The 27,621-nt window shown below is 41.9% G+C and overlaps 1 protein-coding gene across 5 annotated transcripts in view; it reads left to right on the top strand.

Moving 5' to 3' along the window:
* The window catches only part of ARHGEF9 (Cdc42 guanine nucleotide exchange factor 9), a 327,093-nt gene extending 301,075 nt beyond the window's left edge, over positions 1–26,018 (top strand). For 3 of the 5 annotated variants that reach the window (XM_019540350.1, XM_019540349.1, XM_019540351.1), the window contains 4 exons: positions 5,015–5,174; positions 9,151–9,201; positions 11,587–11,649; positions 12,359–26,018. In XM_019540350.1, coding sequence (XP_019395895.1) covers positions 5,015–5,174; positions 9,151–9,201; positions 11,587–11,649; positions 12,359–12,386 — 302 coding nt within the window. In that variant the 3' untranslated portion in view covers positions 12,387–26,018. Of the gene's footprint in view, positions 1–5,014; positions 9,016–9,150; positions 9,202–11,586; positions 11,650–12,358 lie in introns of those variants that run through there. The other 2 variants (XM_019540353.1, XM_019540352.1) reach the window with 2 other exon arrangements.
* The last annotated feature ends 1,603 nt before the right edge of the window (positions 26,019–27,621 follow it).

Below are 27,621 nucleotides of genomic sequence, written 5' to 3' on the forward strand. Positions count from 1 at the left end.
ACACCTTGCTGGGGTCATTTGACCCTAGTACTCTTTCCTGCCATGGCAGGGGGTCAGACTTGGTGATCTGCTCAGGTCCCTTCCAACCCTACCAACTATGAAACTATGAAACAATCTGGAATTTGCCCTGATCATTTATCAGTGTTTCTGATCCAAAAGTATTGATTTTGATTAGGATTTTCATAATATAGATGTAACTGGCTCCTCACTACTCATTGTAATTATGGATCCAATTCAAGTCAGCAGCTTTGGTTATATGTATTTGATTAGATTTCACAAACTAAGAAAGGGTAGGTAAAATAAATACCTGGAGAGGAGACCTCCAAGAATACCTATGTGCACAAGCATGTGGCAATAGTACCTCTGTGTTAGGGAGAAGTGGTCTTTCTTCCAAGCCATTTTTAAACAAATGCTCCAACAGGGTACAGGGAGAACATCTTTTGGCTGAGATACAAAACTGACCTCTTATGTTACTTAGGGATTGCAGAGTACTGTTTAAGGAATTAAAATGTTTAGTTTTACATGGTGACTTTAAGCAGGGTTATGGTGTCAACTTACATACTCCCTGCCATATCATCTAGATATGGCATTTTTCTTCCTTTCTTGTCCTAAACTGTCATTTGAGTTGCTGTGTGCTTTTATAGACCTCCCATGTTTTACCCTAGCCCTAAACAGCTGTATGTCAGTAAATCGGCGAGTCAAGTAATTTGTGTAACTCAATAAAGTGGTTAATCTCTGTACAGCACTTTATAAACTACTTGAGCATGAGGAATTATGTAAGTACTTGGATAATGCGCTCTTTACCTGGCTTTGTCTGATAAGGCAGGTAAAGTATTACTCATTGTTTCAGTGCTAAAGTCTCTTGATGTTAGTTTGCAGTAATGGACTCATTTGCACAGAAGGTAGAATTGCCTTGCCCTGTGTAGAGACTGCTGGAGAACTGATTACAGAGTAGCTGAAGGACTCTTACCTTTCTCAAGCAGGAGCCTAGAATGATAGCAACTAACTCTTTCCCCGCCTTCATCCTACAAAATAAAAAGTTTTGTCTAATGGGTAGAGAAGGGAGCTAGGATTCACATAGGATTCCTATTCCTATGTAGCATTTCTAATAATACCAAACTCTACAAGCATGTGAAGTTCTCTGCTCTGTTCTGCATTAATGCAGAACCTCAAGCTGGGTGAGCATGGCAAAGTAATGGCAATCTCCTTGGGCAGATAAAGACTTTTGCTCATGACTTGTTACTTGCATCTGTATCTATGAAAGCAATGTCTATCCTACCTGAGAGCAGAAGCAAGACCTGTGCTAGTTTTGTGACTAAAATATTGGGAAAAAAACCAAAACAGTTCAGTAACTGGCAACAAAACAGAAGTTTTTTGTTGGACAGTGGCAAACATGCAATTCATTTCTCAGCAAATCACAGCTTGCTTTTGGGCAGTCTGAGAGCCAGATTTTGACCACTCAAAACATGAGAGCAAATAAATGAAAAATTGTGTCGTGTTTTGAGAGCCTGTGCTCAGAAAAGGCCAAAGGTCACCCACAACTGCACCTAATTCTCCCTTTAACTGAATTGTACCATTGTTCTCTGGGTGTGTAACCACATAGAGATTCATACTTTAATGGGGCACACTCCCTAGCACCCCACAGAAATGCACTATGCATGTAGGAAGGTAAACTTGTGAGGCTGTGTGCCTCCTAGGAAGTGTGTTCCCTCAGTTAACCCCAAGACCAATAATAATTGAGGGTTCCTAACCTAGCATCTTCTCCACTCCCCAGCACTGTCACAGTTTCAGCCCCTAGAGAAATGGAAGGCACTTATATTTCACCACTCATCTTTTAAAGCTAGCTAATGGACAGCACAGTATCTAGATGGAAATACAGGGATAAGAAACATGAAACAGCTGTTTATCAAGGCATGAGGTGAGAATGGAATAAGCACAGAGGGACACTAGATAGTTACTGCTCTCTCCTAATTCTTCCAATGCCAGGGAGATGCTTCTTTCTGTAGAAGTTGGAAAGAGAAGTAGAAATGGGTTTAAATCCCTTCAAATTTGTTTCTGTGCTGAGAGATCCAAATGATTTGAACTGACATTGCTGGATGCTGAAGTACTGCTCTGTTTCAACTGACAGTGCATCTTTCTCTACCCATTGTTTCTGTCCTAAGCTTTTCTTTTGCTCATGCCATACAGAATCCGCGCCCCCCAATTCCAGTCATACTGAACAGTCTCTCTGCAGCTGCAGCCCGTGTGTGGTGCAGAATTATGCATGAACCAGCAGAAGGAGCTCCAGTTCTGATCATGGTGTATAACTGGTTCCCTGTGCCTGGGAAAAGCAGCACAACAGCTGTGCCTGGAAATCTTTTCTTATCTATCAATTCCCCTCCTCTCCCTCCTCCCCAACTTTGCATTTTGAATTCTGTTCGCTAAGGCAGTGAGAGATTACAGCCTTCTCTGTTGGAAAAGAGCTTTGCTCATTTGTTCAGATGAATTGCAGGGGAGTTATGGTTTTGCATATTAAAAAAAATCCCTAGAGAGAAAATCTTGCACAACTGCTTGAGGTTCTCGTGAGGGAGCAAAGCAGTTGGTTCAGATACAAATATATCAATTCCTTGTTCATTTGGAGAACTGTTCTTTTTTTGAGGTTCTGAAAGTAAGTGGATTTCCTTCCCCATTTCTGATAGTTCACTTTGGCCAGGAACACCCAGATACCAGTCAAGAAAAGCTGTGGCATTCCCAGCTAAAACTCACAACAGAAGCCTGTTTGACCCCCAAGTGCTTCATTTAAATTAGAGCAATCTCAAGGCTTCTTCTCTAGCTTAGCAAACTGTCATGGCCCTTTGAATGCAACATGATGTGGCCACCATCCTTTCCCTGTCATAAAAACGTGGGTATAAAACATATGAGATGCCATAGTGGGCCAGACCACAAGTCCAGCTAACTCGGCATCCAGTATCTAACAGTAACACCAAATAGATGCTAAAGGGAAGACTATTTATTATGCAGGACATATTCAGACTGATCTGCCTGCTGCTCCTCTCCCCTTAAAGCCTCAAGCTTGTAGAGGCCTGAGAAGTCCTAATTTGGAATTTGCACCCAGAACTATAATATCTAATACCCACTGATGGACACATCCTGCAGGGATTTGTCTAGTCCTTTTGAACCTGGTTCAATTGTCAGGTTCAGCAACGACTTCTGGCATTGAGTTGCACAAGGCAAGTTATGTCCCATTTTGGCCCACTACATCAAACAAGCCAACAAGAGTTTGTAAAGAGCTGACCTTCCAGGTTCCAGGTTGCACCAAGTAGATGCAACAAGAATAATCAGATGCTAGGTTAGGACAATTTTGAGCTGCCTGAGCAATCTAATTGGAGAAGGGGATCTGGCCTGTGGTCTTTAGCGAATCCTGATGCCAAAACCTTTAGTGTTTAGCCCATCTCTGTAATAAAGACTCCATACAACTAGCATTCTACTGCACAGACATCTTGCCCAGATTTGTGCCTTTGGGGTGGGTACTAACAGCAACTTTGGAAATTTGTGAAATGAGTCTGCTTAAGTATCTAAGAACCTACTGGGAAGGTGTAGGAATCCTGCAGAAGACCATTATCCCATACACTGAACTGCATGGGCTGGATCATGCCCTTCTTCAGTGAAAAACCAAGGGTGGACGTCTCCATGAGGTTTCTTCCCTTTGCAGGTCTTGGTCATCTTTATTCGGGGGGAGGTTCCTGCCCTACCCACAACCGAATAGTGAGTTCTGCCTCCAGCTGAAAGGATCCACAGAAGGAAGAAGACCTCACTACACCTACTTCAAAGCCCTCCAGCCTATACTTTTTTGCTTATGGGGGTTCTGTGTGCCCACCTTGCTTAAAGAGGGGTTATGTTTTGTGGATGGCATCTCAGGAAGGGAAATACAGCAAATAGCTATACTACCTTTGCCTGATACTCTTTAATATAGTACCGATGCACATCTCTTCAGTTCCAACCTCAACAACTCAGGGCACCCCTTCTTCACCTCCTCATGACTGTGAATCTAGGTTCCCACTCTGCAGAGCACCTTCTTTGCATTCAGTGAAGGTGTCTTAAAGACAGTACCCCTCGCAACCCCTGCTGCATGCTGAGGAGGGGCTATCTGACTCACAGTGATCCTGGTTCACTCCATGTTACATCACAGCAGTACAGGGTGTTACATGTACAGCGCCATTAATAGACCCTCTCACTCCCATAGCCCAGTCACAAGAGTATTCCTTCTTTGAAACACTTTGCACTGGAATTTAACAAGAACATTCTGCCTTGTGAGATACCCACTGTTCACAGGTTTGGGTTGACCAGAAAGAGCCCATCAGTGGCATTATATCCCTTCCATATCGAGATGAAATCTGGCTGTTAAATTTAAGGCAAACCTTCTGGAAAAGTCCTACAGACTGTACCAAAAAAAACAACAACCTCATGCCTAGGGGCTTTTTAAACCAGCAAATGGACTTCAGTAGAAAACATACAGTTCCCTACAGTGCAACATCTCTACTGCTATTCAGTTCTATTTGCCCATTTCTAGAAAGCCCTGTTTAATGGTTCTGTGGAGCTTTTTGCCCTTGTTTTCTAACCATCAAGGGAAGGAGGTTCTGGAACAGCCTTGCAATAGGAATAGTGGAGAAAAAAACCAAACAAGTAATAAGAAGGAGCTTGATAAACTTATAAATGCGCTTATGGACTCTAACACAAGAGATCCTTCCCATTTTTATGTTTCATCCCAATTTCATAGCATAGAACTTGTCTATAAGGAAAGCCAAAGTAATTGACCCTTTTCAGATCTCCAACTAGGTGTCTGATTTAGGTGGCATTTGAGGTGAGAGTTTTGGACAGTTGCTGTTTTCTTCCCTAAAACTGCTTTTTCTTGTATATGTCCCCATTGTTTGGGGCCTTGGTTTTTAGAGATATAAAAATATATAGCATGAGTAAGACTTTTGACCCAGCCGCACTCTGACTGACCTCTTTCTTTTCCCCCCAACCGTCGATGCAGGTGTCAGCTACTCCAGGTCGGTTCCTCCAGCCTACCCGCCACCCCAGGATCCATTAAATCAGGGACAATACATGGTGACAGATGGCATATCCCAGTCCCAGGTCTTCGAGTTCACCGAACCCAAACGCAGTCAGTCACCATTCTGGCAAAACTTCAGCAGGTTAACGCCATTCAAAAAATAATACGTAGAGTGAGATGGAGAATTTTAAAATAAAAATTTTAAAAATTTAAAAATAAAAAGAAATAAAATTATATTTATAGATGGACCTTTTTTCGGAGAAGCACTGTTGCAACTAAAAATTATATATATATATACATATATATATATACATATATATATAGAAGGACCAAAAACTTTTTTTGTTGTTTTTGGGAAACAATCTGCTACTAGATTCTAGGAAGCACCAATGACGTCTAATCACGTGACCTATTTTATTTTATTCCTTTGGTCAAACAACACATCATTTTTTCACTTCATTTCTGTATTTTTCCCCCCATTGTCATTCAGGATTGTCTTTGTCTCTCCAGAAGGATTTCTTGTTCATTGTGAGTCCATCTCTGAAGTTCTTCACAGGCTACATTGATGTATATTTTATGTTATTTTATTTATGCCTTTTCCCCACCCCCCTTTTTAGATCCCTGCTCCCTCTCCCTTTCCCTTCCCCTCTCCCGAGTTATTGGCTGTCCCCAGAATTATAGTTAAAGTGAGCAGCCCTCCCCCAGCATCGCCATTCTGAGTTGTGCCAGTCTGGGTGTGCTCTGTTGTGCACTGTGACCCGCTGCTCAGTATTCCTATTGCTTTTACTGTTTTATAGGTGTTCTTGCAGGGGAAGTGGGGAGGGGGCATAAACAAACACAAGGGTTATCAGCGCTTTATCGTGAGATGACTTCTGTTCATTTGATTTGTTGCATTTTTTTAGACGATGTTTTCCTCAGAGCGTTGTGTTAGATCACCCTCCATTCCCAGTAATGCCAAGAAGGAACCTCCAGAGCTTTTGTTGTTTTCAATTTTTTTGTCTTGCTTTATTTTCCTCAGGTTATTTTTTCCTGCTGAGAACTTTCTCTGTGAAATGCCCACTACTGTCCTTTTCCTACACAAAAGACAACAGATGGCTAAAAAATTGGTTAATGGCTTCGTGCCCTCTATTCTAGCTAGGGGAAAACTGGCCATTGAGCTGCAATGAATGGCCAGTTCTCCTTCTGCAAAAACTAACTTTAAGGACTCCTTCCTGCCACACACACACACACACACACACCCCCACACCCACAATATTCCTGTCATGAACCACTGATTGCCATTTACAGAAGCAATGATCCTAAATATAAATGGCCATTACTGTACTCTCTGTCTGGTCTATTATGTTTTGTTTAAGCATCTCTAGCTCTGCCATGAGCCCTGAGTGACCAAACAGCACATTAGCTACAAATAATGACCTATTAGCTTAAGGATCTTTGCCTAAGTAATCAGAAGTATTTACCTGATGTCTAATGCATCCCAGCTGTGGAGGAGGTTGAAAATCGCCTTTCAGAAAAGATTGTATTGAAATTGATGTGACCTGAGAAGTCCAGCATGTGACCATGATTATACAACCAAATCGAGATTAGTGAGCAGTCTAGTCTAAATTGTAGCAATGGTTCAGCAAAAATGTCCCACAGTCAGTAGGCTGCATAATAATTAGCTAACCATTCTGTCTTTCTCTCTCTTTCTCACTCCATAAATGTGAGAGTGCATTTTCAAAGACACCTCCTACAATGGCACCTGCAGATTTTCACATTCAAGCACACGGTTTGCGGTGTGCAGTTGCTGACATTTGGCCTTGCAAAACAGATCTTTGCATACACACACAAATGACTTTTGCATGGGTAAATGTAAGAATTTAAATTGCATAGAAGAGTGTATTTTCACATTTTGCAGATGCAATTTTATAGGATCCTTTGAAAATGTCAGATGAGGTGATCCAAACCCTTATTTGTATTGATTCTTAACTACCACCCAAGCAAAGCAACCCAACTAGGAACAAAATGCACGGGCACAGATTTTATTTTTAAACAAGAACCTGGGACGACCACTAGCAAATGTGATTTCAGCATTCCAACCTGTTCTCTTTCAGGAGTGGAAAAAGCATGGACATAAAACTGACAAATCGTGCTGGAAGGAGTAACTGTATTTTTCATTAAAGCACAAAAATACTCTTGGCATTCTGTTGGTAGTCCAACAAGTATAAATAAGCATCAATGACAGAAGCGTTTTAGAAAAAAGCAGGGTCACCCCAAGATATGAGGGATACTGAGCAGGCAAAAGAAAAAAGGACATCTAAATAGGAAACAACACTATTTTATATTGGAGAATATTTGTTTTTAATCCTCTTTTGTATCACTGCATTTTTTATGATTAACATCTTAGATGTGAATACAGAATATGTGGCAATTATTATTTGTCTTTGTTTAACAGGATGGGCATTTAGAGACACAAATTGGATTATTCCTCAAAAGGTTCCCATAGACGATGAAATGAAATATCTTGCTTTTTCTGAATGGTTGGAAAGAGACAGGACAAAGAGAGAGAGAGAGAGAAAGGAAGAGACAGAGGGAAAGAGAGAGAGAGAAAGATGAGAACCTACTTGTCAATATGATGGAAATTTCACTTATTCCTTTGCCTTTTTAATTGCTTAGGGGAGAAAAGTAACAAGCACATTAGTTAAGCCTGTTCATTTACTGTTTTGTGCCTCAGAGAGTGAGAATGAAACATCCATTATTTTTATGAGAAGATGCTTCCTAAATATTCAGCAGTAGAAAAAAGAACCACCACTACCATACCATTATTTGCATCATAAATCAAGACTCGCTTGATCTGACAAGGCCACTTGTTGGACTCACAGCTTCTTTCTTAAGTGGAAAGCCAAAATGAGATAGCTTTGCTAACAATAAATGATCTGCATCAAAGCCAGGCAACAGGCAAAACAGATGCAGGTGCTTGTTTGGTTCTCAGTAATGGCATTCAAGAAAGCTCTTTCCCTCCATAAGTTGCAAAGTTGCTGCAAGAAATGAAGCACTAATACAAAGAAGAACCAGCACCGGGACCCACTTTTACTACCTGCTCTTGATTTTCCAACAGGGAGCAGGGTTGGGCTGTCTTGCGTGTTTGAAAACTCTGGAAACAGATTAGATCTGACCAAATAAGGGGTATTTTTTACTGAGTATGTTATAGAGGCTTTCATTTCCATGCCAGACAGGAGGAACCCCCATAACATTCCATGTGTGATGCAACAAGAGCATTGTAACAAACCTAAATGTAAACAGGATTTCTCCGGCTGAAACTATAAAACCTATATAAAAAAAATCCCTCTTCCCTAAGTAAATGATGCTCGTTACCCCTTGACCTGGCAGATACTACAGCAAAGGATCTAAGTTCAAGACTTCCACCTCCCTACCCTCTCCAGTTAAGATCAAACAAGAACCAACCTAGGTGCATCTTACAGTTGTAAATAGAAAATAATACATAGAAAAATATATTTGAAAATTGTTTCAGTTCTTGGATGGGCACCAGCCATCCAGTGCAATGTTATTGATAGTACACTGTGGTGCTTTGGGTTTCTGGTTTTGTTCTCTTTATGCTCTGTCATCTTCTCATTGCAGCTACATTTCAGGGAACATGTATATTTAGTAGCTATTGTAAGTTCTGCATGGCATCACCAAGCTTATTTTTCCTTGAGAAGAAAAGAAGTGTCCGTAAGAGTTTAAAGGCACTATGATGATGGGGATTTGTAGCAGAGAATTTAAAAAAAAAAAAAAAAATGGTTTTTAAAATTCTAGTTTGAAGCCAAATACTGATATTTTAGTGCTTTTGGGGTTTTAACAGTAAGAGCAAAAAAGAAAAAAAGGGGGATTTTGGTAACCCAGCTGATCCGCTGATCCGCACTTGCCAGTTTTATTATTTTGTTTATATTGGACTGTTTGACCCTGTCAAACAAGTGTCAAAGTTGTGTGTATAAAACAAAAAAGTGTTTAAAAAGTGTTGTAAAGACACTGAGCCTTATGAAAATATTTATGGAGTTAAATAAAAAGAAGTGAAAAGGCATCTGAAGGCATTTTTAAATCATTTTCCTACTCAGAGTGGTCTTACTCTTTTTCCCAAGGACATGCAAGAATTGTCTGGATGGGGCGCCAGTATGTCAGGATAGCAGACAGTAAGTGATTCATACGGGATCAGAAAGGGGGCATATCCTGAGAAATATCCCTTCTTTCCCTGCCTGTGCCCTCCACCTGTACTGAGCTGAAACAACCGATTAATGGTTAGAGGTCCAACTCACATAAAATACTGGATTTCAAGTGCTGTCTGATGCTGCGTTAGAGTTTGGGAGAAAACTCCCTCCTGGTTTAAAAGGGGCATTCTCTGTTACCAAATTCTGCTTCACTTTACAACGTAAAAGGAAGGTGACAGAATTCCATAAGCGGATGTCAGATTGCTGAGATATTGCTGCCAACACAAGAAACATTACTGCACATATAGATAGGGTAAGAGCAGACAGTGATTTTCCAAATAAGGAACCAGTGGCCACACATGATTCATTGCAATAGTCTTGGCTTAAGAAGATGAACAGATTCTCACCTTGGTGTTCCCTTGAAGTGAAAGCACAAGGGGACATTCATGAAGAAAGGAGGGTGGTATTGCACCATCTGAATGTCACAGTGCCCACTTCAGAGTCTCATTAATGTTTTCCAGGAGAAGACAATGGAGGAAAATAGATCTGAGGTAGTACTAACATTAGTTTGGAATGAAAACAGCCATCAGTATTAAACCATGGTGTCCAGTGTCCACATCCCTTAGAAACCAAGGCAATTTCCATTCTTATTTCACTCTATCTGGAGTGCGCGGGCACACATACACACGTTCCAAGCATGCAGACATAGCTGTAGTCTGGATGCTTTTCTCAGCAACTGATTGCCACACTGCTAGCATGCTGAGTGAGTGGATGTTTAACCACTTGTCCATTAAGAAAAAATCAGCAATAGTAATAAAAAGAAAAGCATCCCTGCAGTAAAAGTTAGAGAGAGGCCACATCAGCATGGCAAACAGGGTTTGCTTCAGAATTTTACCAAGCTAAGAAATGGAATCAGTGGCATCAAAGAACAATTTCCCACCATTTCATCAGTGCGTTGACACAGCTTCATGTTATTGCCGAACTTTTACTTTCAGTGGAGAGACAGGCAAACACTGTTACAGTATCAAATACAGTGACTTCATTTCTGCTATACCACATGGCCAGTGTGGACTATTATAGGGTTTTCATTTTTTGTTTTTACCGAAGGGAAGTTGCTGAAATCGAGCAGCAGCTGCTGAGGATTGTAGCATTTTCAAGCAACTCTGTCAGGAAGTTTAGGTTTGAAATTTTGCCCTTGTCTTCCAAAAGGAGGTTTTAGTTTTTAAAAAAACAACTTATGAAAATAGCTACACAGATATATTCTGTGTGTCAGGGGAAAAAAGTTTGTCAGATTATCTACATTTCTCTGCTGTGCTTATAACCCAAACTGGAGAGGTGTCCCAGCACGTGCCAACTGATAGGTGAATCTGATCAATCAGGTTTTGTGGTGCAAAATGAGTGAAATCCCAGCTTTTATCAGTTATTTCAGTTTCCACACACAAGGGTATTTTAGTAACAGCTCAGGCTGCCAGTTGTGTGTATGTGTGCCTGCCTGCTTTTTTTAAATACTTTTTTATATTCTTAAACTGAGCCAATCATTAGCATCTTTTTTTTTCTATTTATCCAGTACAGGTTTTATTCATTTTTTGTTTCTTTGGTCTTCCTTCAACCAGCCAGCATTCAGACAGCTTCCATTTGATATAATCCATCCCAGATTCCACAGAGGACAAATTTTAAATTGATACACACCTTCTTATGTTGTCATTCATACCGATATACATTACCAGTCTCTTCATGATGCCACTGGAGAGACTTCTAATTGACATTAGCGTAAGAGACCTGAATCTGATCCTGGTACCTTAGGTAACATGGGGTGCAAAGCAGGGCAGAGTTTACCTTACCATCTTTAAGCCCATCACTTGTCACCAAAGCATTTACACACACACTGAAGTAGTGTGCTAATCCGTGTAAGTTTGTGAAATCATAAATGTAAGGAAATGCCCTGAAAAATGAATTTACCTCTATTAACTATGCCTGTTTAGGTTGTTCATATTACATCTGCTAACCAAAGCATTTCCTTAGCTACATCTCTGTAAACCACTGTATCATGCAAAACACATATGGAATGCAGCATACACCTGCAGGCTCACGGTCAGGTGGAAGGCACCAGCTCCAGCCCGAGAGCTTTTGAGCAAGGCAGTTAGAGCCTTGAAATTGTGGGGTAAGATATATACAGCATGATAACTGACATGATACGAGTACACTGTACATCAGAATGCTTCATGTTCTACCAATGTGTACTTGCTTATGATATTGCATGCAAGCTCTTTTAGGAAGCAGTCTTTGAATCTGACTAATGAAGCTGGACTGTCTATCCAAGTACAGCCCAGTCACAAGAGTTCCCTATTCTTCTGTATTTGCTGCCTACAGCACCAGAATCAGCACCAGCCTCTACAGTCCCAGTTCAACATCCTCCAATGCAAAACAATGCATGTAAGTGCACCATCTCTGCAAGATTATTCAAGATTGACATTGAATGTATGCTGGTGGGGCACAAATGAAGTAATTCATAACTGACAGGGTATCACTAATCCCTGACCTATACATTGACCTTTGAGGATTCTGTACTAAGAGAGGTGACTAGGAGTGGACCCACAAATGTGACCTACCCAAAACGTGTAAGCCCAGACTGTGTATACAAGAGTTTAACTACTAAGGGTATCTTTGCCTTTGCTCCAGAAAAGTGCTTCAGGCTTTTTCAAGGCTAAATTCATCCTTGTAAGTGTGCAGAGTTCCACATTTTGGATCAGAAAGAGGTCCTTAGCATGCAATGACCCAAAAGCTGCTGAGGCCCTGAGTGAAGCAATTATTTGACGGGCACTATTGCTAATTTTGCTGCTTGGCCTAGTCAGTCAAGGGCTAGTGCTCTGCACTATTACCACACTCTTGAGAGCATCGCTAAGAATATTGCTCCATTTTCAGTTGCTTTCCATTCCCAAAATGATTGGATTCCCCCTTATATCACCAAACCTAGCAGATAAAAATCTAGTTGCATGCAAGTCACTTGATCAATATGGATGTTTAGCTCTTCTTTCAATATTAGTTACAACAGCCGCAGCTATAAAAAGCTTTAAGCCACAATCATGCTGTTTGTTTTAATTTTTCATAAAGGAGAATATATAAAAAAATTAAACTCTTGCAGGAGCGATTACTTCATAAAGAAAACATAAGAGTCCTGAAGAGGTGCTTCGACCATGGACATCTGGTTCTGAAGTAGACATCACTCCCTGCCACCCCACCCCCTGCCCTCCTGCCAGAGAAGAAAGTTGTTAAAAGGATTTTGGGAAAAGAGAAAAAAAGGGATACATGTGGCTCTAATTCTTATTCTGTCTGTGGTCCCAATTGTTGTAGTGTACTAGTGCCTCACAATTTTCTATTCATTATCCTCACAACCCCTGTGAGGCAGGGATTCTCTGTTCTCTCTGTTTTACAGAATGGGAACTAAAGGGCAGATTTTCAAAGGCATTTAGGCACCTGGCAAGACTTTTGGAAGAGCCTAGGTGCCTAGTTCTCATTTAACTCGATGGGAGTTGGATTTCAATGGAAATTAATTGCCTTTGAGAATCTGCATTCAAGTGACTTGACCAAGGTCACACAGAAGGTCCATAGAAGAGCAAGGAATTGAGTGCTCCACCCTGGTTTTCTAAGTTGCAAATTAACATCCTAATCATTCTGTTATCCTTGCTCCATTACTGTTAGGACAATCACTTCTATAATGGATTTTATGGGTACATCTTGGCTTTATTTACCTTTATAACAGTTGAAAAGCATTTCTTTGGATATGATTTGTCAAGCTATGCAGTAGAACATGTACTGATATGGTGTTGTGTATAAACAAACTGATCTGCACAGCACTGAGGTTCACGGGAGCTTTTCCATTGGTTTCAAAGGGAGAGGGATTGTGCCTTTAGCAAAATCTGCCCTAACCAGTCATGCATAAAGGTCTAGGGAAAAACATGTCTTATGGTAGCAGGGTGGGAACCCCTAACTCACATAGAATGGGACAGAAGAATGTTTTGCAATGAGTTGTCTCATTTTAATCAATGGGACTTCACAAAACTAGGTAGTCAGTACAACTAGAGCATGCAGTGACAGAATCAAGCCCATGGTGAAGATTGGGCCAGATTCTTCTTTCAGGTGCAACTAGTATAAACTGGAGAAACTCCCTTGAATACACCAGTGTTACTCCAGATTTATACCAGATATAACTGAACACAGATTTTGACTCATGCTTTAACTAATGCTTAGAACAACAACAGTTGTTGGTACAGTGACCTAGTAAATACTCGAAGGTACTTTGATGTGGTCATTTTAAGCCTAGGACTTTTCTACTGAAGATACCATTATTGGTGCAGGGTGGATTGGTTGATGCTACACTGTGTTTTCTGTAGATAGTATTTTCCTTAACTTCAACGGGAGTGGTAGTCCATTACAGAATTTGCCATTTCCGTCTGAATGTTGGATTGCTCCAAACAGATGGTAGGGCTCCCTTATGTATAGCGATGGAAGAAAAGGTTTAGCTTTCCCTTTCTCATGGCAGATTTCAAAAGGAAAGGTTGAAAATGAGATGGGTTTATCTGTTCTACTTCAACTGATCCTGCTTATTGCGTCTGCTACAAGGTGTTTAATTCTGGAGTTGATTTAATCAGGAATGGTGCTTGACACTGGAAAAACAGAGTAGCCTAGCAAAATATGAGAAATCCAGAGATCATATGGACAAGTATCATACCTGGAGAGACAGAATTTAGTTTGAAACAGGACGGTACAAATAAGAGAATTAAAAGAAAACAGTGCCAAATTAACTCTCTGATGGAGCCCTGGCAAGCTGATTTGGAAAGACTTTTTATCTCACCAGACTCCATGGAATAAAATAAACGTTCCCTCACAGGATTCATCAGACAAGCTCTATTCATCCCACAATAGGAAGTTTTTGAGAGTTGTGGAGTTTCTTTGGACACGTGGTCTGAGGAGTCTAAGGATAGAAGAACATCTTCAACAAATTACCTCAAAAAAAGTCATGATCATTACCTGGGTGAATATACACTGAAAATATTCAAATTCTTGGGAACGTGATCAACAAGGAAATTATTTCTGCTTTGAAACCTGCCAAGAGGTATCCTGTTACACTTGACTGCATCCGAGCCATCAGTAAACAAGAGCAAATGCCACTGATTGTTAGATCTGTTTCTGTGGAAGACGCAACGGAAACCAGGCAGAGATACAATCCAAAAACACTTTGGTTTTTGAGCATGACATACTCCACTGACAGTACAATGACAGAACCTCTCCTTGAACAGTCAAAAGAAATGGAAATTTCATTCAGTGATTTGAGTGGTCAAGGCTATGGTAGTGGGACAATTATGAAAGGCAAACAGTGGAGAGAATCTGGGGCAAGAGAGCATTTTTTTTTGGTCCTGAACAAAGCACTTTCTTTTAATCTTGTATTCAGCAATGGTGCAAGTTATTGCATTGAAGCTGCAGTACTTTTTTATATGGATCAAAGCATTTGGGGGGTTTTCCACAGTCTCACAGCAACTTTAGGATGTTATGCACCAACATGCGATTAACCTCTTTCCAAAACCTTTAAGTGAAACAACAAGGGATAGCCAAATTGATGGGATCCATGTATTTTGGTGCCAACTTTAAGAAGTCTATGATACTTAAGTATCCATTGCCAAGAGTTTAAACCTAAAGGGACCCACAGCAGCCAAAACTCAAAGCAATACTGCATTGTTAGCTCACAAAATCTGTGGTTTGAAGTGTTTGCACAGTGTGGTACTTCAGTATGATATGCCCTATGAAGGCAGCACCACCCATAAAATGCTTTAAGACAGCAATGTAGATTCTGATCAAACTATGGCTTGAAGGATTTCCTTGTAAACTACCACTGTGATAAAGGACTCACATGCATCCTTACTGATGCTAAGAAACTGGTCAATGAGCTGGAAATTGAAGCTTTCCACAAGAAAAAATCAAACAGAGTATGAACCCAAAAAAGCAAATGTTTGATTATGAGGCCAGAGATGAACCACTAACAAATCTAGGAAACAACTGTGAAGCCATTTTTCTTATGTTATGTTTGAGATACTGTCATTGGTCACTTGAAGAGCACCACAAGCTGCTTGCCAATGTGAGGGAGAGGGTTGCTATTATTTCTCTAAAACATCAAAGGTGCCCTGCAAAGGATTGCAACAGCCATGCTTTGTTTTAAGAAGGGCATTAGACGATGATCAGCTTGGTGCAGCAACATCCTTTCACATTAATGCCGATCTTTGCAGTGGATTTCAAGGTCTTGGCAGACAGCTGAAACCTAGAATATGCCCAAAAGTCACATTGGAGTTTCTATGCAAAAATAAGCTTTTGTCCTCATTTCCAAAGATATCTATTGCCATCAAGATTCTGAGATCATTGGCTGCGTCTGTCTGAAGTGGAGAGCAGCTTTCAGAAACATAGAAAGATATACGTGCATTCTGTGATGGCTCGGTCTTGCCTCGTGTGCCTTGCTTTAATTTCAATTGAAAGCCAGACTTCAGGGAGTAGTTTCCTGTGCGGACATCCCTTTACACATCTTTGTGTTCTCCCAATTCTGGACCAGCAGGTTTAACCTCTAGCTTATTTTAATATCATCTAAGAACTACCCTAAACATATGTCTGTGTGGCAAAATGAAAGTTGATCACAACATGTGGTAATATATCTAGCTAGCCCGGGTAAGCACAGCAGTAAAGACCCAGCAACATGTGCTTTAGCACAAGTTAGCAGCCACAGGGTCCCTGACGAGCTTATAACCTGGTACTAGCACATATTTAAAGTCTATGCTGCTGCATCCTCACTGCTATGTTACTCATGCTAGCTTGGTAGGTAAGTACAAGCTATGGTCAGGTCATGCTTCATTTTGCTGTGTAGACATCCTATAAACTGTTTCACTGACTAGTGGTCACCAAATGCCCTGCTCCACATGCCCAACTGTGTCCAACTGTGGCTGTAGGTGATGAAGATGAAGTGCCAAAAGGCCATTTAAGAATTCCTACATGAGGGAAAGTCTGGAAGAGAAGAAGGGGTGTCTGAACCAAATGAGCTGGACAGGTGGGGAAGGCAGAAGAATCTGAGAGAAAACTAAAGAAATGAGCAGGGAAGAGAGACTAGTTAAGCAAGAGGAGAAGACAGATGTGAGGAATGGCAAGCTGACTTGTCCGTGGTCTGGGTGGGCAAATTTGCTATTAGGCAAAGCTTGATTCGAATCTCACACTTCTGTATATCCAGTTACTCCAGTGAGAGAAGCCTAGTTCAACCACTACAAAAATCCTAGTGCAACTAGAGTTGAGTGAGCTGAGAACTGAATTTGCAGCACTGCTACACAAACCAAGCTCAAAACTCCCATGGACGTGAATGGAAGCAGTGCGGGGGGTGGGGGGCATGTGCAGAACAAGCCTGTGAGATCTGCACCGTACTTCAATTACTAGACCCAGGAAAGGACATCAGGGCTCCTAGCTACTATTCGCAGGCCTGCCACTAGCTTGCATGATGACCCTGGGCAAGTCATCTAAGGCCTCATGCTAGATTAAAGAATGACTCCAGCTCCCACCGGCAGAACGACAAGTTGTGATGCTCACTTCCTCTGCCAATAGGCCATGAGTATTTTTTCCTGCCTCTGTTTACATTATCTGCCCTCCCTTCTCCCCCCTCCCCACCAGCCCCTGGCTCCAATACCTACCTCATGGGAAAGTCAAGAGGCTTTAAGAAATGGCACATCAAATTTGACAATGGATATATCCATTTTTAAGACCCTCAAAAATCCCCTGGATGAGTTGATTTGGACCCATTTGCTTTGTCTGGCCTCTGCAGAGTAATAGGAGAGATGAAAGTACCAAATCATAGAAGTGCATTGTTGGGAAGGGCTTCATGAGCCAGCTAATCCACCCACCTGCACAAGTGTAGGATTCACTTTCAATTAACTGGAATGCCAAGACATCTTTATTTAAACTTAGAGCTGCTGCTTGGAAGAAGGAATGAGTTGGCTGAAATGTGGATTTCTTTTGCAACATTAAATAATTGACAGTGCTGACAGTGTGGGGCACCCTGCATTGTGCTAAAATCAACAGAAATAATTGAGAGTTTGTATGCACAAGAGTTTTACCAAATCTGTGACCATTGGAAATATCTTTATGGATTAGCTTTCTGCTAGTGGAGCAGATGTTTTAAATAAATAACCATTTCCCAGCAGTGTTTGCACTCAAATATTGCAACACTGAGGACCTTCGTATGAAGCTGAATCGAAATATACAAAACAAGAAACTAATCGTGGTTATTTTTGATTGTCCAACCAAACTGAAGTGTGAGAAATAAACAGCAGGAATACGCTGCAGAGTAATGTTTTCAGTACGCTAAGGTGGCAGTAATGCTACAAAGGTGTTTGTATAAAATATATCTAATTGATGTCCCTTTAGGACTGTTTCTATCCGCAGATTAAAGCTGCTCATGGAGAAGTAATTATTACTATTGGGACTCTGAGGTCAGTGTTTGGGGAGTCCAGGATGCTATATTAGCGGGAAGAAACAATTAGCATCTTAACAGAAAGACAAGGTCAGAGGTTTAAAGAATTAACGAAAAGGCAATAAGTGATCAAAGAGACTCCAGAATGCAGGGCTCCAGGGTGGGATGGGCTCAAGCTTGTCTTTGGTTCCTGTTTACATGATGTACCTTCTTGCTCCATGGTCCCTGATACCCATCCTGAATAGCAGTCTGTGCATGCACTGATAACACCACATTTATGAGTTCCAACCCATCACGGGGAGCTCCACAGCTACTGCACGTCTGGAAGCCTGCTGCAAAACAGGCCCTCAACAAGCTGAGGCTTGAAGTCAGGCAACATGCCTCCCAGACCAGAGTTTCTGCAGAGCCCCTGCACATCAGCCTAGCAGGTACGGCCACACATTTCGTACGCAAAACACAGTGAATGATATTCATGGCAACGCAGGCAAGGCCACGAGGGAGCTTTTGTCTGGGAATGCAGAAAAGTAGCATCAGCTCTAATGAGACTAAATGACAGCCTCCTGCTTTGCTACTTTCCCTTTTAGGCATGTCCCTTAACTTGATGCAGCTCTTGTTTGTTTGTTTGTTTCCTATTTAGTTTCAAGCTACCGTACCTCCCGTTTCTGTTCAGTTATTGCCTTTCCGCAGCTCAGATATGTGTCAGGAGTGCATCTTGCCCAGACAGTTCCCTAAGCTACTTCCACCAACTCCCTGTACTTGCCCTCTAGGTCCAGAACTGAGAATTACTAATCCTTGATCATAAGAGGTGGATTTGTAAGAGGCTCTGATCTCTGCTTGTTCGTCTGCATGTTGCATGCGAAGGGCAGAATTCTCCTTTCAGATGTACGTAGCAATTCTCACCTCTGTTGCCTATTTTTGATCCCTGCCCAGAGCTCTGGGAATCAAGATTCACTGCACAGATTTGAGGGGGGGATATCCCTGTGGGAGATTGAGGCCTCAAACCTACCAAGATTAAGGTGTGTGCTTAATTTGATGCATGGTAGCATGTCAGAAGGGCCCAGAGTGTATATAAAGTTGAGCATGTGCGTGTGTCTTTGCACCATCAGGTCTTTATGTTCCTACAATTCATGTGGCTCCCCAGAGTGACACACATCAGTCCTTTACTATTCACCCTCACTCTTTTGCCTTTGTTGGTGTCCTCCGTGTGCTCTTCTAGCAAATACGTGGATGCATAAAATCTCCGTCTTACAAAAAAAAATCAAACAATTTCTTCAACCTCTTTTCTATCCTAAAAGGGTCAGTTACTGCACTGTGGATACCCATACAGTCTGCTTGATAATGACATGTACATAAAATCTCATATGTCTCTGTGATGTTATACTGTTGCACAAATAAACTTTGCTTTTGTGTATTCATTTTAGAGAGGTACATTGTTATCACTTTAGTGACTGGTTATTGGTCCTGTAAAGTGAAACCAATAATATTTTGATTTCTTTCCAGAATCAGCCTCTGGGTCTAGTTATTTCATCAGCAGTGTGTGCTCGAGTGCAGTTAGTATTAATTATAGTGCAAAAGCACCACAGTCAGGGACCAGGAGTCCTTTGTGCTAGGTGCTGCCCATAATTCATTTCAGTTGCCTGAATATTCTGTCTGCAACGCAGAAGTGACTTCATTTGACTTCCCTGCACTAACAGCAATTGATTATAGCCAGGGTAGCCAATCTCAAAGGCAAGTACATTCTCAGACCCCAAGAAATGTCCTTCATATTCACTGCACGTCATAATTTAAAACATCCAGAGCTGTATCAGTTACTATTAAGGATATGGTTGTATGCATTAAGTTGTATGTATAAGGTTGTTGTATGCATTAGTTTGGGAGTGACAAGTGATGGGGAGCAGAAGGTATACTATCTTATCAATTCAGCTTACAGATACTTTTTTTCCCTTTCATTTCAGTCTTCAGTCCCTTGTGACCCTGTTTACGGGAAGGTGTGAACAGCTGATGTAGAGCTGCACAGAAAAGCCACTTGCACAACGCATTTTTTATCCTATAAAATGTACCTATTTTACTGTAGGTCCTTGAGGCTCACATCTCTAAGCATCAGCTCCTAGCACTTTATCTATTGCCTAAGGACTAGATCCAAAAAAAGGCTTAGGCACCTAGAAGTGGCTGGGCAGGAGTTTTGTGGGCTGCAATTCAGACATCCCTCTTTCACCCTAAGTGCAGCTTGGGCATCTGAGAGGCCCAAATTCTCTGGTGAAAATTTACTTAGGGCCCCAATGTTTAGCTTCTGCACATGCTTAGAATTTATCACCATGTTGTTTGTGCCAAACATTCAGGAGTTGAAACCCTGCATAACTGTCCAGTGGGACCTGGTGGGGTAGATATGCTTGGAGCACACCGAACCTGACCTCATTGCGCCCATGACCACCCATCCTAGAACATGGCCTGTGGTGGTACCTATGCTGACCCTCTGCACGATCACCTTAGGACTCACTTGCTCACAAAATGGAAGACCTGAGTTCTGGTCCCTGTTCTCAAAGCTGTTTATGCCTCTTACCCAGTGACAGCTGCATGCAAAGTACTGTGCGCACCTAGGAGCAGGGCCTGGCACTCAGGCCCCACTCTGGCCCAAGAGTGTTGTAATGGGCACCTCGCTGGGCTACTGAATGGTGCTCCCTCTTGTTCTCTCTTTGGCTCCTTATTCTTCCACTTGTTTCATAGATTTCATCGACATTAGGGCTGGAAGGGACCTCGGAAGATCATCGAGTCCAGCCCCTGTTTCATGGAAGTCCATTTTGGCTTAGCCCGTTGCTTGGTGGTTAGGGCATTATCCTGGGAGAGGTGGACTTGAACTCCTTCAGACTATTCAGGACCTAAAATCCAGGTGCCTCACTTCCAGGTAGAGTGCCCTAAGCAACAGATCATTAGGCAAAAGGAGGTGCCGTCACCACTGGCCCTCCTTGAAAAGAAGGAAGCCAGAGAGTTGCCCATACCTGAAAGGACAAAGGAGGTGTCTACGTTTAGGGGCAGGTTTCAAACTGCCAAGTCTAGACTCAGTCATTGCTGAAGTCCAGGAGAGATGAGAGACTCCAGATACATCCCTCTTCTCCAGGATATCTTATCAATGGGCTGCTTTAGGTATTCCTCTTCTCAGTGCTCTGGGGCTATGAAACCCAATCCAAGGCATCTAACGCTCTCTATTTAAAATGTAAGTTGCTTAGGTGCCTAACCTGGGTCTGTAGATTCACTGTCCCAGAACAAGGCATGTGAATGTTAGGCATAGTGATCCTGAGCCTGCCTGTGCCTAAATTCTTATTTGGATTTGGCCCTAATGTCACACATGAAGGCACCCAGAACATCCTGGAAACAGGAAAGGGAGCAAGATCGTAGCATGCCACAGTGAAGGAGCAGAGTAGGTGTGAGTGCAGTAGGTGTGAGTGCTGCAATGCAGGGGTGTGAATAAGTGCAGGAGGGAAGAGGCTGGGGAGTAGACTATATACTAAATATACTGTATCTACCCCCTCTCTCTAACCTACTGCACCTCCCTGACTTAGGCAGCAGTGCCTTGGCATTACAGTGCACAAAGTTTAGACAACGAGCTCCTTCATTTTTTTTCAGTGTAGGTCCAGGAACTCATTCAAGAACTGGGTTAGAGGGGCTCAGCTCCAAACCAGGGGCTTGGATTTTTGGCAGGCTTTGCTCCAGGGTTTGAAGACATTTGGATCTGATTTCCCAGGCCTAGCCCAGGAGCTACCTCCTTATGCTAATCTCTTTCAGAAGTGATTAAGTGAGGTAAGGACAGAGCAGCCAATTTCATGTATTTCCTGATTTTTTAATGGCTTTAACCATTTTTTGTCAGGTTATTTCAGCATGTTCCTTTGGGGTTCTGTTTCTTTAAATTTAGGGTTATACCAAAGCCACTGCTGTGTATACATGTCTGTATTTGCTGTGGCATGTGGCAGCCTTGCTACACTATGTCAGGGCCTGTTTTTACTGCTACCTTGCCATGCCAGGTGATGCCATGCTGAAACACGCTACGCATTCATGTTCTTGGGACCTTGGATTTCATTTTCAAAGCCCTTTCCAGCTTCTCATCTTGCCTACTGTCCCAGCAGGTTGATTTATACCTCCAACCAGCGCCAGGGTGCCAGTTCCCATCACCCACTTGTCCCATCTTTCCCATCACTTCCCACAAACACCTGCAAAGCTTCCTCAGTATCCTCCTTCAAATCTCTGTTATCTTGATGCCTAGAAAAAAACTTCATGGCACTTAGGTTGCCCATGTGCTATGATCACTGCCTCTTGCACTGACTTGTGCAACACTTTTCCTTGTGCTCCACCTGTTTCTTACAGATCAAATCGTAAAGCCACTGGACAGAGATCGCCCCTTTGTTATCTGTCCAGCACTGAGCACCATGGACCCCTGGTTCAGGAACAGAACTTGTAGGGCCTGTTTATACTGCTAGCTTGCCATGCCAGGTGGTGCCAGGCTGAAACGTGCCATTCTGATCTGCATAATGAACTGGAACCAGATTAGCTGTCTTAGTGCAGCGCTGAGGCAGGCTAACTAGCCCTGCTGAGATACAGACGTAATTAGCAAGGCACTGCACAAACACATGAGAGGAAGCATGTGTGAAACAGCATGGCCCATCTTATCCCATTGCCACCTGGAACACCAAGGTAGCTGAGCAGCCATACCCCTGCATGCTCCAGTACCGCGCATGACAAGCCACTAGTAAACAGAACGAATGTTGGGTTAAGGACAGTAGTGGGATGCTGTTCATTCCTTTTATAAGGAATAATCCTTTTAGCACCAGAGACAGGCCTGAGCCAACACTCTGATTAGATCCAGATGTTGTTCCTCTGGCTCACTTCTGCTCACTCCCGTGGATTACAGCAGAAGCAGGAGGTATTTGTTTTAACTGCCGAGGGTCCTACTGAAGGAGTTCTAGGTGGAGCTCTAAGTGTATAGCAAATCAGTGCCCTGATCCAAAGTCCTTGAAAGTTACAGGAGTCGTACATTGACTTCAATTGTCTTTGGATCACATTTGGAACTTCATACTACTTTTATTAACACCTGATTTCTATTATTGAATCCTGTGCACAAGCAGCTCAGCATTCTCCTCTCAGATATACATCACAGCACTCTCCCTTGCCTAGTTACTGGAAGGTCACCACCAGTACAGTATCTAAGTGTTCCCCAGCTGCAAACCCCTGCTCCAGTATGTGATGTTGGCAACATCCCTAAACTCAGGAATTGGGCCTAGTTTCACATCATGGACATAATCTATGCTTCCATCATAAAAGCACCCCTCAGCTCACTGGGGGAATGAATTGAACATCAAGAACTGAGCAGGCCAGGCCTGATTTTTCACTTGTCAAGTTCTGTATAGAGTAAGAGACTGGGACTCGCTTTCACAGCACCTGTATTCACTATACTTGCCTCTTGCTAGTGCCATCAAGGCAGTTTTCTGTAGCACTAAACCCATTCAAGTTAATGAGAATTTTGCTCAGGACTTCAGCTAAGCCAAGGCTCTCCTCTAAATTTTATGTGCATGGGATTTTTTGTTTGTTTTTGGGGGGTTATTATCAGATACAAAGTTCTTACTGAAACAGTCATTGCAAAACCCTTATTTATTCCAATGGGACTTCACTACTTACTGAAAACCTATAAAATTCCCCAAATAACATTGTTACTTAAGCAACAGCAAAGCTACCTTGGAGCACTGGCATCTTAAAAGTAGTTTGCAGGACCAAAAGTCATTTTATTCAAGGAAAATGAAAGCTCTGTGCAACAGGGCTTGTACCAGCCTAACAAGAAAAGTAGGATTCAAACTGGCAATGAGATGAGGCAACAACAACTAGGAAAATAAAGTACAATCTGTAACTGCCAGGGACTCGGTGTGTTGCTGCTACCCAAAAATAGAAGGTGTGTGGGAAACTATCCTTGAACAGGTGCCAATGCTCACTGAAACGGGCACTGGCCCAAGTTTATTTTAATTAAAAATAAAACTAAGGGATCCATGAGGTGAACCTTACATTTGCAGTAAGCACTTACATGCCTAAGTAAGGTCTTTGACATGGGCCCTTGCACTAGTGAACACTTACAAGTTGTAGTAGCAATTTGAACTTTTATGTGCACTGGCGAGCACTTGTTGTAGTCATCATGCCCATGGGGCAACTATGTGTGTAAATGCTCACCATCCTGGGTTCTTACAGAATCGCAGTCTGGCCATCAGTGGTCCAGTTAATGAGCTGATGCTTTATGCTACCTGAAAGACTTTAGTTCTTATTTGAATGTTAGGATCATAAGAGAGAGAAGGACAGGAAGGGACCTCACCAGGTCATCTAGTCCAGGCCCCTGCTCAAGACAGGATCATCCCTGATTAAACAGGTCCAAAAGTCAACAGAAAAAATTACACAAAGCCCTGAAATGTCATTCTGCGTGCCAGTCTCAAAATGGAGAGTGCTGGATAAATACCTGAATAATTTGTGATTGATTAAAAAAAAACAAAACACCATTTTTTAATAAATAACTTTCCACCTGGACTGACCTCCTTACCAACTGTTAGCACAACAGCCCTGGAACAATCATTTCTTGCGTGAGGTGATCTTTAAATATAATTGGCCCCTCAAGGGGCTGCAATCGTATATCAACATGGTACCTTCCTCCTTCTGTCTTGAATCCATTTCTTTGTTTATTGATTGAGGCTGTTCCTGCTCCCAGTCTGGCACGCTCCTCCTAGATACCCAAGTAGGGTTGCACTCTTAAATGACTGTAAAAAAAAAAGTACATGCTCCAGTGTTTATTATTCCCATTCCAAATGTGTTCAGCTAGCAAATTAAAGGATGTCTCTTAATGGGATACCCAGCCTGGCCTAACAGGCAATCTGAGGGTCTTTCCTTAAAAGTCCTTCCATTCCAATAATAAATGTCCAGAAAGCAAAATTAGGCCATCACGGACATCCATACAGCGCAGAGGCCTTGGGCAAGTTAGCACACATATAGCAAATTCAAACATAGCAATCAGCTACCGTGCTACTGCAGGAGCCAGAGACAGCTCCTCCCTTCAGTTCTGGCTCTGCAGAGCTAAAGGGAGGGAAATGCAGTAAAAAAATGGGGAGCGTGATTAAAGTGAGCAGAAATAAAGTAGATCACACACTAGGCAGTGAAGGAGAAGCTGCTGTTTTTCCAACTCACATTTCTAAATGTCCTTGAAACTAAAGTGATAGTTCCTGGCATTTAAAGGAAAAGAATGGCAGCTAAACAGACCATGTGGATATTTCTGTTTTTTAAAAAAAAAAAAAAAGTCTTATTTACCCAACCAAAATGAAATTTTTGAGGGGGAAAAAAAAATCTTTTTGGCCAAGATACCTTTTTCTTTTCTTTTTTTAAAGAAAATATATCTTCCCCCCAAAGATGTGGCATTTCATTGAGTAGAAAACACTGCATCTTTTGACTTAACTTCCTGTTCCACATTTTTCCATCAAAAAGTTAAAAAAAGAAAGGCTATCTTTTGCTATCATTTTTTTTGTTTTGTTTTTCCTGAAAATATAAAATTCATTTTAAGTGAAACTTCTTCATTTCTGTTTGTAAAACAGGTTTGCTTCCCTTTATCAGCCAAGTCTATTTATAATCTTGCAGATTATATAATCTTGTGGATTATACCTTGTGAGCAAAGGTTCAGATCCTACTCTGATTGAAGATTTTTCCTGAAGTACAGTAATAGGAGGCAAGACAACAGGGCCAAAAATTGTTAGAATGCGGTTAATGTTTGAAGAGGCTCCCTTTGTTCACGTCTCTGATTTGATTTCACAGTTAAATATCTGTTCCCACAAAAGCACAGCTGGGGAGGATTTGCAAGAAAAGTGTTCACTCCAGACCAGATGTGTAATGTAGTTATTGGTTGCTGAAATCAGTGCAAAAGATAAATAACATGAGAAATGTTTCGTAAGGCAGTTGTGCGCATAGTTTGTATTTTCTAAGTCATGATTCTTTCACTAGCATTATTTGCTTCTATGAAAATAGATCCTTTCTAGAAAAGAGGCTGGCTACTGCTTTTCTGTTCTGATTGCTGCTTAGGTGTTTTTTATTTATGTCAAACATGAAGAATGCATTTTTCAGTGTAATTCTGTTGCTCTGTTAATATAGAAAGGTATTTTTCTGTGTTTCTAATTGGGGGGGAGGCAATTGATGTGGCATCATTATTTGAGTTTACTTTTGCAAATGGCTACATTACCCTTTGTAGTTACATTTTGTATTTGTAGTTAAAAAAGGATAAGTATGGAAAATAAAATGCTTTAAGCTATTTGAAACCTTGTGTGTCTGTTAAAGGAATTAGTAATAAATAAGACAGGGCAAGTGTTGCGTTTCTCATTTTTCTGCTCAATAATGACAAATTGTTGAATTTGATGGTGTAGGTTACCATTCTGTCTTCACTGCTGCCAGGTACACTAATTTATCTCTATTGTGTCATTATTTGAGGAAATGCCCATGAAATAACAGCAGGAAAAGAACATTTATAAATTGGTGCTCAGATGCATGGGAGACTATTGAATAGTATAGAATAGCACCGGGCACACCATAGAGGTAAAATGGTTTAGTGGGCTAAGCCTTGCTAGGAATCAGCTCCCTTAGAATCACTGATCATAGAAAATGAGGGAAGGGACCTCAGGAGGTCACATCTAGTCCAAACCCCTGCTCAAAGCAGGACCAGCCCCAACTAGATCATCCCAGCCAAAATTTTGTCTAGCTAGGTTTTGAAAACCTCCAAGCATGGAGCTTCCACCCCCTCTCCGGTATCCTGTTCCAGTGTTTTACTACTGTCCTAGTGAGAAAATTCTTCCTAATATCTAACCTAAACTTCCCTTGCTGCAACTTGAGACCATTTCTCCTTGTTCTGTCATCGGCCACCACTGAGAACAGTCCAGCTCCATCCTTTTTTCATTTCCGCTTAGGTAGTTGAAGGCTGCTATTAAACCCCCTCAGTCTCCTCTTCTCCAGACTAAATAAACACAGTTCTCTCAGTCTTTCCTCATAAGTCATATCCCGCACCCCCCTCACCATTTTTGTTGCCCTCCTCTGGACTCTCCAATTTGTCCACATCCTTTCTGTAGTGGGGAGCCCAAAACTGGACACAGTGCTCCAGATGTGGCCTCACCAGTGCTGACTAGAGGGGAATAATCCCTTCCCTTGATCTGCTGGCAACACTCCTACCAGTGCAGCCCAGGATGCCATTAGCTTTCTTGGCAACAAGGGCACGCTGTTGGCTCACATTCAGCTTATTGCTCACTGTAACTCCAAGGTCCTTTTCTGCAGGGCTGCTGCCTAGCCAGTCAACCCCCAGCCTGTACTGGTATGTGGGATTTTTCCATCCTAAATGTAGGACTTTGCACTTGTCGTTGTTGAACTTTATGAGATTTCTTTTTGGTCCATTCCTCCTATTTGTCTAGGTGCCTCTGAATCCTAGTCCCACCCTCCGCTGTATCTACTACTCCCCCCAGCTTGGTGTCATCTGTAAACTTGCTGATGGTGCACTCCATCCCATCTTCCAGGTCGTTGATAAAAATATTGAACAAAATTGGCTCCAGGACCAATCCCTTGGACACTCCACTTGATACTGGCTGCCAACTAGACATTGAGTCATTGACTACTACCCTCTGAACCCGTTTTCTGTCCACCTTATAGTCCATTCATCCAACCCATACTTCCATAGCTTGTCTGTAAGAATGTTATGGGAGACTGTATCAAAAGCCTGGCTAAAGTCAAGGTATACCAGATTCATAGGTCTTCCTGCATCCACAGAGCTGGTCATCTCATCACAGAAGGCAATTAGGTTGGCCAGGTATGACCTTTTCCTTGGTGAATCCTTGCTGACTGTTCCTAATCATCTTCTTCTCCAAGTGCTTAGA

The sequence above is a fragment of the Crocodylus porosus genome, unplaced genomic scaffold (genome assembly GCF_001723895.1).
Source record: "Crocodylus porosus isolate Cpor-Errol unplaced genomic scaffold, CroPor_comp1, whole genome shotgun sequence".
In the NCBI taxonomy this organism is placed as follows: Eukaryota; Metazoa; Chordata; order Crocodylia; family Crocodylidae; genus Crocodylus; species Crocodylus porosus.